Source organism: Ziziphus jujuba, chromosome 4, assembly GCF_031755915.1.
Source record: "Ziziphus jujuba cultivar Dongzao chromosome 4, ASM3175591v1".
Lineage (NCBI taxonomy): Eukaryota > Viridiplantae > Streptophyta > Magnoliopsida > Rosales > Rhamnaceae > Ziziphus > Ziziphus jujuba.
The window spans coordinates 7829869-7844319 of record NC_083382.1 but is presented as its reverse complement, the minus strand read 5'-3'; the positions used below and the strand labels follow the sequence as shown (position 1 = coordinate 7844319).

Sequence of the window (14451 nt, the reverse complement as noted above, 5' to 3'; positions counted from 1 at the left end):
AAGAGTGCTGAAAGAATTGGTGATCGTGACTGGACAGCCAGATTAAAAATTCCAACTTGTGGGCATGGAAAATGCTAAGAGAAAATCTGTCTATGAATATATAAGGCAAGTTTAATTAGAAAGGATGGGACCAGCCAGAGACATCAATCTGTTTCCATCCTCCAACATCAAGAAAATTATATGCAGAAGATATAGAAAGCAGCCAATACGCACTATTTTGAATGGCTCTTGTTAGATATGCTATCTTTTCAAATATATGCTATGATTTTCTTATTGCTTCATCTCTCTCTCTCTCTTTTTTCGTTAACAATTTTGACAACAAAATAATTTTATGCATATTTACATATGTTTTAGCCAGAAATGCTGGATATTTAAGTCCAAAAAGAGAAGAGATTATAGAAATATTTATATCGAAGCAGAATTAATGTATACGTATGTATATATAATATGATAATGTCAATGGAGAATATGTAAGAAGGAAAGGGACTGGTGATGATCATATCTATGATTCCTTTTATAATACTTGAGATACAACTTGGGGGAATCTGACCAAAATGAAATGACAAAAAATAAAAAAAGCGGGAAGGAAAATAAAAGTGACATCTTAAGGAAGAAAAGAGAGAATAAAAGATTTATATGTTTACCACATTGTTTGAATTGATCTCTGAAACTGCCTAGAAGGTAGGCTAGAAAGGACACTGTAATACAAAACTAAAGATATATATGTATATACAAACACGCATACAATCAATTTCTTATGAGATCATGAGATGGATATGATTATATTTTAAAGATCTATCTTTAATATATATATATATATATATATATATAAATTCATCCTAATTAAACAAATTTTAGAAAATATTAGTTATAAGGAATTTAATTAATAAGATCATATCAATTTGATATGAGAAATTGATAAGAGACTAGTTTAGTTTTAAATTTATATATAGGGCACCTGTATATGTTGATTAATAATTAAGAAGGCAGTCTTAAAATTTTCATTATCTCCATGCTCCTTGGAAAGATGACAGCCGACATCTCCCCCACCCCCCCTTTTTTTTGGCGCCCACTTAAGAACTAAATAAATTTTTATTATATATGATGCATTTTGGAGACAGCAAATGACACTTTTGGGTTGATTAATTTATTATTAAAAAAATGAATTTGGATTAAGGAGAATACTTATAATTATCTGCATATTGTTAATATACTTAATTACATGTCTAGCCTTCAGATTATTTTCGCATAAGATATATGTGTTGCTCATATTTACAGTGTTATAGAGTTTTCGATGGAAAAAGGACCATCGTGACGCCTGTTATTATTCTACTTTCAAGGGACACCAAAAAAAAAAAATAATAATAATAATAATAAAATAAGATAAAATATATAATGGTTTACTCATTTGTTGCACCACTATTGAAAAAGGGAAAACGCATAACACAACCCTAAATTTCTACTAAAATTTCAATTTGCTCCCCGCTGTTTTTCCCTTTTTTTTTTGTTTGACATAATATCAATTCGCTCCCCCTTTATTTGTTTATTTATTGTCAGCATCTGTCAAAATTGATTGGCTAAATATGTCTGAAAACAAAATCTTTTCAAATTTGATTAAAAAAATAAAAGATAATACTAAGAGTATACTGTTCTTGTTTTTTTAGCAACTTTGTTAAAAAATAATATTGTTAAAAACATGTTTTATTAATATAAGCATGCAATTACAATATTAGTTAATTAATTTTGGGGTTAATTGTGTATTTTTATAAATTTTGACTTTCAGGGTTTTGCAGTAAGATCTTTAACTTTTTGATTTAGTTATTTAGACTCTCAATTCTTCTATTTATTACAATTTGAATTGTTTTTAGCTTTTGATTAACAGGATCTAACAGTCTTCTTATATAATTAATATTAAATCGTATTAAATTTTGAAATAAAAATACTTTATTTTTAATATTTTTTAGTATGAAATTTAATATATTTTAATACTAATGAGATGACCTATACAATTTTTTTTTTAAATAATAAAAGGTACCAAAGTGCAAAATCTTAAAAATAATTTTAATATCTTTTAGTTTAAAATTTGATATAGTTAAATAATTGTTACATGAGATTGCCATTAAATAATATAGTTAAAAATCAAATAAGATCCAAATTATAATAAATTAAAAAATTGATGGTTTAAATGAAAAAGTTATGAATTTAAATTGTAAAATTCTTAAAGTTGAAAAAATTAAAATACAGTTAAACTTTAATTTTGCTAAATTCTAATAGAAATTTTGAAAAGAGAGCAAATTCATATTATGTTAAAGTTGATGGGCACATTTCCTTAAAAAGAAAAATAAAGAAAAAGATTGGGGAGCAAATTAAAACTTGAGTGAAAATTTAGAAAAGTAGTAGTTATGCCTTAAAAATATAATCATCGTCATGTTGATGGAGGAGAAGAAATGCGTAGAATATATATATATATATATATATATCTATATATATATATATATATATATATATATATATATTTTATGGTTATTATTTTTGCTTAATGAGGGGAATTGGTTTTATCCATGGATATATTATCTTATTAAAGAAATATATTTTATATATAAGAATAATGTTAAAAGTACTAGTTAGTTTACCAAAATATTTAGTAAGATGATAAATTACGACTTTTTTTTTTAATTTATTTGTTGAAATTTTAATATAAATAAGTAAATCTTAAATATAAGCAAATAATATAAATAATTGATTTCCATTAAGATTGGTTTTTAATATAATTCAAAAATGAATAAGTAAATCCTTAATATAAATAGTAAGCCTCCATATTGGTTCTTGATCATCAATATTAAACGAATCTAAATGGATAAAGTTCATACTTTTTAATTTCTAAATTAAGATGACTTTTCCTTCTTTTTTTGGATAATTTAAATAAACTTTACTTGACTCTTACATATCTATCTATTTCTCTCTCTCTCTCTATATATATATATATATATATATAAATTTGTTTTAATCTATTATGAATTAAGTTTGATATAGTCATAGGTTTATGAAGAAAAATTATGAAAAACAGTCATCTATAGGTATCAGATTATATAAATTCTTTCAATCTAAAAATTATGATGTTGTTAGTTATAATATGTTTTTATAAGTTTGTTATTATATAAAAAATGGAAAACATATCTCCTAAATTATACATTTGATAATGTGATAAGTCCTAAAATTTAATATTTATCCAATTAAAATTTAAGTATTAAATTATTAATCTTCTTAATTTGACACACCAATACGTACGTTTACGTTTTTACCTTGTTGCAATTAGAGAGAGTTTTATCAGCTATATCCGCCCCATTTGGAGAAAGACTTCCAGAACTTACATTCATATGTGTGTGTATATATATATATATATATATATTAATTTTGACCTATTAAAAACATAATTCTCACTTTCTGTAAATTATTTAGTAAGGTAGTAAAAACCAATTTGGTATCTCCAATGTAATTGATAAACAAATAAGTGTAAATGCATTAAAGGCCAGTCGTCCTACAACCACGAGGCATGTGCCTCATGTATTTGGTTCTATAATTTTGATTCCGTGACCACTACTGACAGTATTAATTAATGTCGGAGGCTTGAAGCTTGACTAAAGAACAAGATAAAGCCCCATTATAAAGACTTGAGTGGTACATAAATTCATCAATCATGCTCAACTTTGAAAGTTCACAGCTCACTTTTACACCACTACATATCTCCTAAAACATTTCAAACTCAAAATTATTATTTCAAACCAAAAGAACTCCCAAATAATTGAAATTTTTTTAAAAAAAACAAACTCAATTTTAAGCTTTTCCTAGGCGCCACAGCCTAAACATAACATTTTGCGATTGCATAAACAAGTATATTTGTGGAAATTAGGTATTGGCTATTTTATCCTATCTTGTTTTACTTCGAGTTATCCATGGTTAAAAAGAAAAATTACAATCAATAATATTTGCTTTTTTAAAATTACAGAAACATTTCAGCTTTTATTGCAATATAACCCTTTTGTCACATATAATTTTTCAATTTTTTTTATTTTTATTTTTATTCTTCACCTATAGATTGCCACGTTTTTATGTAAATACTATTAATTAAACTATAATTTACATTGCAACATTTCAATTTACATATAAAATGTTGAAAAAGATTATGAACAAAAGGAGTGATATTGCAATAAAAATGAAATGTGAAATATATACATTTCCACAATATTTCTATGTTAGTGTAGATTTCCCTTAAAAGTTAACCCTTGAGAGAGAGAGAGAGAGAGGGAGGGGGTAAAAAAAAAACTTTTGAGACATTTTAAAGCAGATTTTGATTTTATATTTTTTCTGGAAACTAAAATTACTAAATGGCAAGAGGCAAAATCTACACTCCCCACCATGGAATGACATGATTGAAACATGCAGGGAGAGACAGTGCAGCAGCATCTATGAATATCCCACTAAGAAAGGCAGGGCAATTTTTTCCTTAAAAACAAACATATGAATTATGACCCTGTTATTTTTTATTTTTTATTTTTATTTTTTTGGTAAATATATGAATTATGACCTACCATTTATAAATAACATCAAAAATACAATTTCGAGATCAATAGCTATCTTAATTTTTGACTGTCAAAAAAAAAAAATATATATATATATATATATATATAAAATATAAAGCAGAGAAGTCACACAAATTTTAGTCTTTTTTGTCTTCATCTTCTAACTTCCAGCTAGCAATATTTATGACCAGACAAACTAAATTTCCATCTGATCATGGGGTTACAATAAGAAATCCAATCCCTGATTGAGATGTTTCAACTCTTCCAGCAGAATTGACCCTTCAACAGGAAGAAACATTATCTGGTTATAAATGGCTTTTTTTATCGGGCATGCACGAACGAACGAACGAACGAAGCTGTGCAAGCAAGAAGAGATTCGAATACCTCGAGAAGTTGATGGCTTTTGCCATGTTGCAATTTGGAACGATCTTGTTAACTTAAAATCAAGGGGGGAGGGGGGGGACCATGGTAGCAACAAGATAAGAAGCCCTCCATATTTGCTGATTTTATCATCAACCTGTTAACATCAGATAGGGAAAATCAGTGCCTGTCACATTAAATTATGTGATGGCGACACTTATGGCATTGGCGAGCTTTCAACCTCAAGAAAAGTTACCAACAGAAATGTTAAAAATATTTAAAACCCATTGTCTATGATCATCTTGACCAAAATCACAGTAAAGATCAATGACAGCCAACCAGAAAGATGAATCATTGTAAGCCATTAAATTAAAGAAATCATTTATAATGGTCTATAACCTAGCTGGATGAAATATGAAGAACAAGGACCCTATGTGGCTTAACCCCTACTACAGGGCAAACATGCAGGACCATTAAGTGTTTTGAGGGAAACACGCAATCAAGATAAGATGTGGAAAAAATTTGGATAATCGCCCACAATTTGGACAGCCATATAGGTGTGGAAAAAATTGATAGGATGCACACCATGAATAGTCCAATCATTTCTTGATGGAATAAAGATTGAGGATTCATGAATGCTCTAGCTTCTACCACGGTTAATGATTTCACGAATGGATAATCGGGTCAATGATGCATCAACACACCCACAAGCAGTGTTGTAACTGTATGCTACTAGGGGAAAAGGACAAAGAAGATCGAATGACTCACGCATCTTGCCACTTAAACATTCATCAGCTGGGCCTCTGCCACTGAATGATCCACTGGCAACGCCTTGCTGCGCTATTGATTGGTTTTGTTGCACTGCTTGGGAACCGAATCTGAATACATTCATGGGCTGCAGCCAAATTTCATAAAACAGATTAAAAACTGGTTCAGATTAAAGAAACTATTGACCTACTTGCAGGTGTGGAAAGCCGACTAAAACACAAACCTGAGATACAGTTTGCATAGGATGGAAGCCCATGAAACGTGCATATTGCTCAGGGAAAGAGGCATTTTGCATCTGGTTTTGGAAATTAATCGGATTTAAAACTGGTGTCTGGCACAGAACAGGCTGGTTTGTTGTAGAAGAAACTGCTACAGATTGATCAACAAGGGGGACCCTCGTTAAATGCATTGGATTGTGCATAGAAGGCAATGCAGACGGGCCCATTCCCATATTCATCCGAGAAATGTAGTGCTGGACCCCTGGAAACATCATTGGTGCCATCCCACTTCCCATCCACATAACCTAAAAGGTTAAAAACCAAGAAACTTTCCTTAGTGAGTTGAATTATATAAACAGTGAAATAAAATTCGGTTATAGGAATTCTACTGTTAAATAAACCTGAAGTTGTAACTTAAGCGACTTCAGGTACTCAATTGCCTCATCCAACATCGATGCTTTATCTGTCTGCAGAAAAACACAGATCAATTCTGTCAGAATAACAATCCTAGGATTTTATGGAAATGAAAACACAATATGAAAGAGATGGGAACTTTAGTTAGCTAATGAAATGTATGTTCATATGCCAATGATTACGCAAAAATTAGAAGAATCTTGGTTTACTTTCTCTATCAGCCTTTGCTGATATATCCTTCTCTTTCTGAACCTGTTTTTCTTCATTTCACACTTCTTGTTTCAGTAGTCATTGCCAGCGTAGCAATCATCAATTCTCAGCAGCATAAAGTGTAACTAATTAAGCATCTTAATAATATTCCTACTGTTATCTCTAACTTCCAATGCATGCCTTTCTGTCTATATTTTCCTAGACACTCTTGCCACAACTTTGTCCTAAAACTTTCATTTTGACCAAGATTACCTAACTATGCCGTTCTCTACTTCACAATTTTATTTTAGATACTTGTTCTCATCAAGAATATAAAACTGCAAAGTTACATCATCCAATCCTTCTACTTAACAAAAGCATCCTTATTTTTCTTATATAATTTTATAATTACACGTTAACTGAAAAACCGTGAAGAAAAATTAGTGAATAAAAAAAAAAAAAATATATTGAAAAAGGAAAAGCAACTATGGTGAAAAAATAGTAAGAAAGTAGTAAACCTTGTTACAGTGAGGTATGAGCTCTTGCAATGCTTTCATCTTCTCGTTGATCCGATCTCTCCTTCTCTACATCAATAAAAAAAAGTTCAAAAAAAAAATAATAATAATAATAATAAAAAAATAAAATAAAATTACAAACTGTAAATTTTGAAACAAACAATAAGGACCTCAAAGTTCCTACCCTTTCTGAGAGATTATGAACTTCGGCAGCACGGCTCCGGCGGGTTGAACCCGACCGTTGACTCGGCTTGTTCGCCGCTGCCGATTCGAGCTCACCGGCCTAAAATATCATTGCATAATATATTCTCTCAGACAACATCAAAACAAACAAAAAGAATTAATTACTACCAAAATGCATCAGAGACAGAAAATATTTTTACCCCACTCTGGCACTCTGATTCTTCTACATCTCTACTCTTTCTTTTCTGATTGCCTCCACCTTTTGATTGCTTGCAAGTTCTTCCAAAACTACTTCCTGATCCTCCGGAAGACGAAGTGACCGGCTCAGTCGAAGGCTCAGTTTTCCCTCTATCACTCTGAGCCATGTGCTTCTTCTGCACATCTTCTTTGGAGTGTCCTGCAGATAAACCAGTAGTCCCATCGCCATTGCTGGACACCCTGCTAACATCAAGCTCACCAAGAAGCTGATTGCTTCCACAGTGACTCAATCCCACCGTCACAACCGAACCTTCTCGAACTTCACCTTGAGCAAAACCCCCAGAATCTTTCCCCCCAAATTGCCCACTTGAAGATCTCAAATCACCACCCTTTGCGGCGTCCGGAATCTGAGGCAAATTGACCATTTTCTCCAACCCACTAAGGTTTTGATTCTGCTGAGATGAATTGTAGTGAAATCTTGGAGGAGGCATTTGGTTTTCAGGAAATGAAACCCCATTGTTAGTGGGTTTGGTTTTGGGTTCTTCTCCGAATTGTCTGATGGGTGGTGTTTCAACATGGCTTGGATCACAGGAAGGCAATTCAGTGAAGAAATTGGAACAGAATTCTTTTTCGAAAGAATCTTCAAGTGGGTATTGGATCCAAGAGACCGCCTCATCGTCGTGAATCAAATTGCTTGAATTCCCAAATGAGCCACCAGCTCTTATACCTTCTTGATCATGTTTGTGGATTTGTCTTGGCTGATCAGTTGGATTGAAGCTCGGTTTTCTCTGTGTTTGGCTCTGCAAAACCACTTGCCCATTTCGCCATAAAAGCTCTACAAGCTCATTTTCTGGCCTGCAAATTTTATTTTATTTTTTTTGGTTTTTTTTTTAATCCAAAAATGGAATCAAATTTTAGCACGTTTAGCAGGCTAAGTCTAATTTTTTTTTTTTTTTTTCATTTGAAAAATAAACTTTTTTTTTTTTTTTTTTGGGTTTTCAATTTTTTTTTTCAATAATTGTTCTTCAACCAAGAGATTTGGAAAGCCGAAAGCAACATAGCGATAATTCCGAGAAGGAAAAAAAAAAAAAAAAGAATACAGACCCGGCTGGTTTCTTTTGGTTGATCACAGGTTGAATACCTTCAAAATTCCAATCAGAAATACAGTGATTCATGGCAGACCAGACAGATAAAATGTCTGAAAAACAAAAGCAAGAAAACAGCTTTTAGATAATATAAAATATTCTTAATCATAATTTAGAATAAAAAAAAGCTTCTCTGTCATAATCTCAAAAGATAATAATACTTAATTCGGAAAAAAATAAAAGCAATTGATTAGTTTAACTCTTTGTTAATTTAAAAAAATTAAACTTTTGGGTACAACCCATTTGAAACTTTTTCTAAGAAATGGAATGAATGAAGCAACAAGTTTGCTCTATCTATTAAGTAAATTACAAAACTTGCTTTATAAAAAGTAAGAAGAAGTCTTAATAAAAGACTGCCAATTTTTTATTTGTTTATTTCTTTCATTAAGACTCTTTTTATGACACCAAAAACAAATTCCTCCCCCCCCCCAAAAAAAAAAAAAAACAAATTCAGAAACTCAAAACAATCAAAAAACACTTTGAAAAAACGATATCTTGAAGAAAAAGCAAGCAAGCATAAAATAAAGACGTATTTACCAAAAAGCATAAAATAAGACTCCCTCTTTTGGAAAAGAAGCTCCTTTCTTTTCCACCTATAAGAAAATAATAATAATTTTGGTTTAAAAAAACTAAAAACCCAAATTAAGTAAAAAAGAATTGTCATACCCAGTACCAGAAAAAGGAAAAAAAAAAAATAGAAGGAAAGCCTACCTTCAAAGCCAAACTGATAAAACACCCTCCAATCTACAAAGCCTTTAGGTTGAATAAGATAAAAAAACAAAAAAAAAAAAAAAACCCCAAATTTTCTCTCTTTCTCTTTCTTTCTCTGTGTCTCTGACTCTGTGGTCGCTGTGTGAGCTAAAAAGACTTGGAGAAGAGAGCAATGTGGGAACTGAGGAAAGGACCAGAGCGTCTTTAAGACCGATTGGAATGACAGAGACTTCGCAGGGGAGACTCAGAGCAAAGGATTCGCTACTAACACTGTGTTTTGTGTTTGCGTACAGAAACACATAGCAGTCTTCCACGTGGCATTGAACAATGTGCTTAGACTTTGACTATTGGATCTTTTCGGTTGTGTTTTGTTTTATACATGGTCTGGAATTGCTGACTGGGGCAGTGGTTGTTTCGGTTTTCAATTTTTTTTTTATTTTTAATTTTAATTTTTATAATTTTTTTAAAAGACAAAGAAAATCTACAAGTTGAATTCTACAGCGGTGTGATCTGAAAATGAGCGAGGGTTGTGACACGTTGGCATTTGTGGGAAGTATTTTATTGGACAATGATGAGAGGAACAATACGAACACAAAGAAAATGTTTTTGACAACCTATTCACAGACTGGCCAATTACAACACCCATCTTTTGCATCATGGCATTTGGGGATATTGAGCTTATCTTTCTCAAGTTAATTTAAAAACCTGTTGAGCATGGTTCTAAAATATTGTTTGTGGCTTTCAAGTTTTAAAAATTATGGTAGTTTATAGAAAGGAAATTGATTTATTTTCATATTCACATATTTAAAAATTAAAATTTAAATATTGATAAATTTTATTATTGTTTTAAATGGTTGCTCCATAAGCTTTAAAAGTAACCATTTATTTTACTAAAAAAAAAATAAAAAAAGAATAAATATAATATTGCTTTATTCCCAAAACGATTGGAAGGTTTATTTGCTTTTTTATCCATCTTGATGTTGGAAATTGAAAGTTGGGTTTAAAAAGGTAAGGTGATGAGGAAATTGATTGTTTTATGGAAACTACATTTGAGGAAAATTGTAGGTGTTAGAGATAAAGATGAGAAATGGCCTCCAAGAAATGAGAAATGCAAGTAGAAGTAATGGACCACGCTTAACTGGATTGGACCAACTGTTCACTTGGCAAGGGAATCATCCTCCTACTTTAAGGTTAGACTTGTCAGCTTAGTGAGAGATGTGTAAAGTCTATATCAATTATTTTTTTTTATTTTTTTTATTTTTTTGTATATACGATTATTGAATGTGTAATGCGAAAAATAAATCAGTAATAATCAGTTACATTTTATTTTATTTTGTAGAATATACATGTTTTAAATGCTTATTGCATACTTGTTGCGTTATGGTGCAATGCTTGATTTATTGGATAAAATTATTCATAATTATAATTTGTCATTTTATGGCTATCGTGATCGAATGTTGTATTGTTCTCTCAACAAAAAATTATCCATGGATGCTTATGTTGTCAACGAAGAGCCAATGGAAATAGGAGTGGGTGTTCTTTTTTAGAAAGATAAGAGTTTGTCGGCAGCTATTTGACCAAATAGGATTGTCTAATTCCCATAGAGCCTATCATTGAATTACATTTGATTAAATAGGAATGTCCAATTCCTATAAAACTTATAACTAAATTACCCTTAGAAAGGGATATGGCTGAGCGGTGTGAAAAAGGTTATTCATGTGATGGAAAAACAATTTTAGTGGAACATTTTTAATAATTTTTGAAAAGATAATTTGTCAATGGACCGATAAATAAGTAGCAATTAAATTATGAATATTTGGAATTTATAACGAAGGAAATTTGAGAGCTAATCTTTCAAAACCCTTTTATGAATCTTTATAATCACTTAATAGTAGAGCTAATGGCAATTAAGGAAGCATTGAAACCTTTTATGAATCTTTATAATCCCTGAACGGGGGAGCCGATGGCAATTAATGAAGCGTTGATTTTTTTACAGGGTTATCATTCAAGTGAAATTTTTAGTGATCCTATGGGGTAGTTTCTCTTATTCAAAGTAATACTCTTTGTTTAGGTAATAGTTGTTTTTTCGTAGACAAGATAAATCATGTAGATAATGTCTTGCTCTTCATGTTTTATCTTTATAATTGTGTCATCCGTTTTACATATGATAGTCAATTATTTTGCTCCTTAATAAAATAATTTTTTATTTCGAAGATAAAAAAATCATCCATTCACTTATATATATATATATATATAATTATGCTTGATATAAGAAATATTTTTTTTTGATTGATTTTGATTGTTTGTTTGATGAAAAATATAAAAATAAGAACAATATATATTATATGCAATGTTTAATATGAATTAACAAAAATACTACTTGTGAGATCCATATGATATCTAAAAGAAATCATTTTTCTAAACTAAGATTTAAGTCAATTAGCAATTGCCATATATTAATGGTCATAAATTTTTAATAAAAATATATTAAAGTTTATTAATTAAACTTTATGCATGAGTTTTTATGAAAGTATATAAGTATTTTTTTTTTTGGGTGAAATTATGAAAATATATAAGTATTTCAATTTCTGTTGTCATTTTCATTTTATCCCAAACTCGATTCAAGACGGAGATAACAATCGCTACTATGGCAGGTTGGTAAACTCTCTTCTCCTTTTAGTCTGACCTAAGTGGTGTAATTAAAAAACCCTTTGTTCATAGGAACTATAGAAAAGCTTTTTTGGTAATTATAGGAATTACAGAAAGCTGGTTTTTATCAAAAGCATACAAATACATAAAAAGGCAACTCATAACTTATTTACTTTAGTCTTTCTTTACGAAGAGAATACGTAAAAGATAAATAACTTTACATCTTTTTGTACAATTTCTAATCGGGGGTTAATGGTAATTTCATTTTTACATGCCTAGTTAAGAAATAAAACCTAAAGAACATATCAACTTGATTAAAGCCCGTTTGATAGTACAAGGTCAAGTGGATCCTTATAATTGTGTGGAATCAGAAACTTTGACATAGACTGCTATGACAACGATTATCAATATATGTGCTTTTATAGTGCTCCTTAGTTGAACTTATCAATGCCCAAGTTGATCAATAGCTAGCTAGGGCATAGCCTAGAAAATTATGAATACCATATATTTTATTAGGCAATGTTGGCATGGTATGTTGTTTGATAGTATTTTAATTTATGTTTTAAATATTTTATGTTAAAATATTATTGAACAATATATCATATCCAACATCATGCTTGTAGAATATTATTTTCATTTATATTCTTCTTCAATGTTAATACGATATCATCTCATTTAAAAATTTTAAAAAATAAATAATTTTATAAAATGAGATGTTAATCTAATTATTGTTGGATATGGATGAATGGAGAGAAAAAATAAAACCAATATTTATTATATATATTATATATTTTTATATCGTGTCTGCCATCAATATTTTCCACTTGTCCTTCATGTGCATATAAATGAATGAAAACGACAATCGTATGCATGACCAATGTTGTTTTTGAATATATTCAATGGATCATATGAAAAATGTTTTCAAAACGACAAACCAACAAACAAATCCAGTACTTCGAAAAATTCTGGGTGAAAAACAAATTCCAGATATATAGCATGTAGGGTAGCTAGAACATGTAAAAAAATTAATCCAGTACTTTGTATAGTAACATTCTGTTTCATGTATTATTGACATCATATCATATTCAGTAAGAAGATTAATTACAATTTCCGTTGCAAATCTATTTTCTTTATTTTGGAAACAGGTGCTTAGTGGCAATTATTATTTCTTCAGCTCTCGCAAAAGCTATAAATTCCTCTAGCAAAAGTTTCCTCTCGCCCTTAATATATGTATATACAAAGAGAAAGTTTATTTTAGCACCATCCAGAGGATATATATTATTAAATGAAAAGGAAAAGAAATTTTATTAACATATTAAAGTTTTTAAAACATTTAAAGTAAAGTAGTATAATGTTTTAATAAAAGTGAGACAAAGATTATATCTACATAGTGGTTCACTTAGTCGGTAATTCCCGGATAAAAATTTGATGCGCTACCTATTACAATTAATTGGATGGATTCCCAGATAAAAATTTGTCCGGAAATTTTCCAGATGAGATAAAAATTTCATACGTAATGTATAGTTGGGTTTAAGAAGAAGATAAATAATTTTATGTTAACTGGTTTTATATTAAGAGACATGAGGCAATGCCTATATATGTATTTCATAAAATGGGTTGTCCCTTGTTTGCCAAGTTCATACAAAATATTAATGAGTCTCGTAAATAAATTTATCTGTTTTTTTTTTTTTTTTAAATTATTAATCGAGCCTGAAACAGTATCTCTCTCTTTCTGGAAAAATATATGTGTGTATATATATATATATATATATATCTCGTTTCCAAAGATTTTTTATATAAGGTGTGAAATGATATCTGGGACTTAGAAGGCAATGACAGAGATAGAGAATTAAGGGCAGATAATTGAGTTGTTGTATTGGAATAGGAAGAGAGGAAGAACATCATGATTCATGCAAAACTGGAAACTTAATTTGATTCTCTTTTAATTATTTTTTGTTTTCTATTTATTATCAAAATTTTTTATTTTTTTTTAATTTTAAAGTTTTTCCAGTACAAACGTTCTTCACATTTCTATACATTTCCATGCATTAGTTGCTTTGTTGGTTTCTTTTCATGCAGTGTCATTTACAAAATTGAATTTTCTAGTAGTCAAAGAGGTTGTGTACGCGTTATATATGGAACCTAATTAATGCATGAATTATTATCGACTCCTTAGATTTTTTCAAATGACGTTCTTTTCTAGTTTTGAATGACATCGCTCTCAATGTCATAGGTTCTTTTCAATGACGAAGCATTAGACTCAGACAATTAGGTCAAAATCTCTGGATTTTTTTTTTTAATAAATATAATTACAACCGACCTTTTAATTCTAATACTATATTCAACTATACCAATATAAAATAGAAGTCAAGATTAAAATTCTTAGATGGAGAATTTTAGATTATTCTATTTTATTTTATTTATTGGACGATTAGGATCTTTTAGACTTTGATACCACGTTCAAACCTATCATCCCTCTACCATGTTAAACCATACCACCATCCGCTACTAGCTGGTGATA

The 14451-nt window shown here is 29.9% G+C and overlaps 1 protein-coding gene across 3 annotated transcripts; it reads right to left on the bottom strand.

The window, feature by feature from the left end:
* Positions 1–4655: 4655 nt before the first annotated feature.
* Positions 4656–9439, bottom strand: LOC107416596 (transcription factor PIF4). Of its 3 annotated transcripts, XR_007240445.2 has the most exons (11): positions 9282–9423; positions 9108–9163; positions 8530–8623; positions 7428–8280; positions 7229–7327; positions 7048–7113; positions 6328–6393; positions 5932–6231; positions 5709–5835; positions 4965–5097; positions 4656–4859 (listed from the first exon to the last, which is right to left on the bottom strand). XR_007240445.2 is itself a non-coding variant. In XM_048472299.2 (10 exons), the coding sequence occupies exons 2-10, from the start codon at positions 9115–9117 to the stop codon at positions 5093–5095; spliced, it is 1620 nt and encodes a 539-aa protein (XP_048328256.2). In that variant the 5' UTR covers positions 9118–9163; positions 9282–9423; the 3' UTR covers positions 4656–5092. The 3 variants fall into 3 exon arrangements, 2 of the variants coding, with proteins under 2 accessions (XP_048328256.2, XP_048328257.2); XM_048472299.2 differs by having other exon boundaries at positions 4656–5097; XM_048472300.2 differs by lacking the exon at positions 9108–9163 and having other exon boundaries at positions 4656–5097; positions 9282–9439.
* Between the last annotated feature and the right edge of the window lie 5012 nt (positions 9440–14451).

Excerpts from the sequence above, each read along its gene's own strand:
- LOC107416596 (XM_048472299.2), bottom strand. Across the intron at positions 8,281-8,529 it reads AACCAAAAGAAACCAGCCGG|GCCAGAAAATGAGCTTGTAG; the intron begins GTCTGTATTCTT and ends TAAAATTTGCAG. Across the intron at positions 7,328-7,427 it reads AATCAGAGTGCCAGAGTGGG|GCCGGTGAGCTCGAATCGGC; the intron begins GTAAAAATATTT and ends ATGATATTTTAG.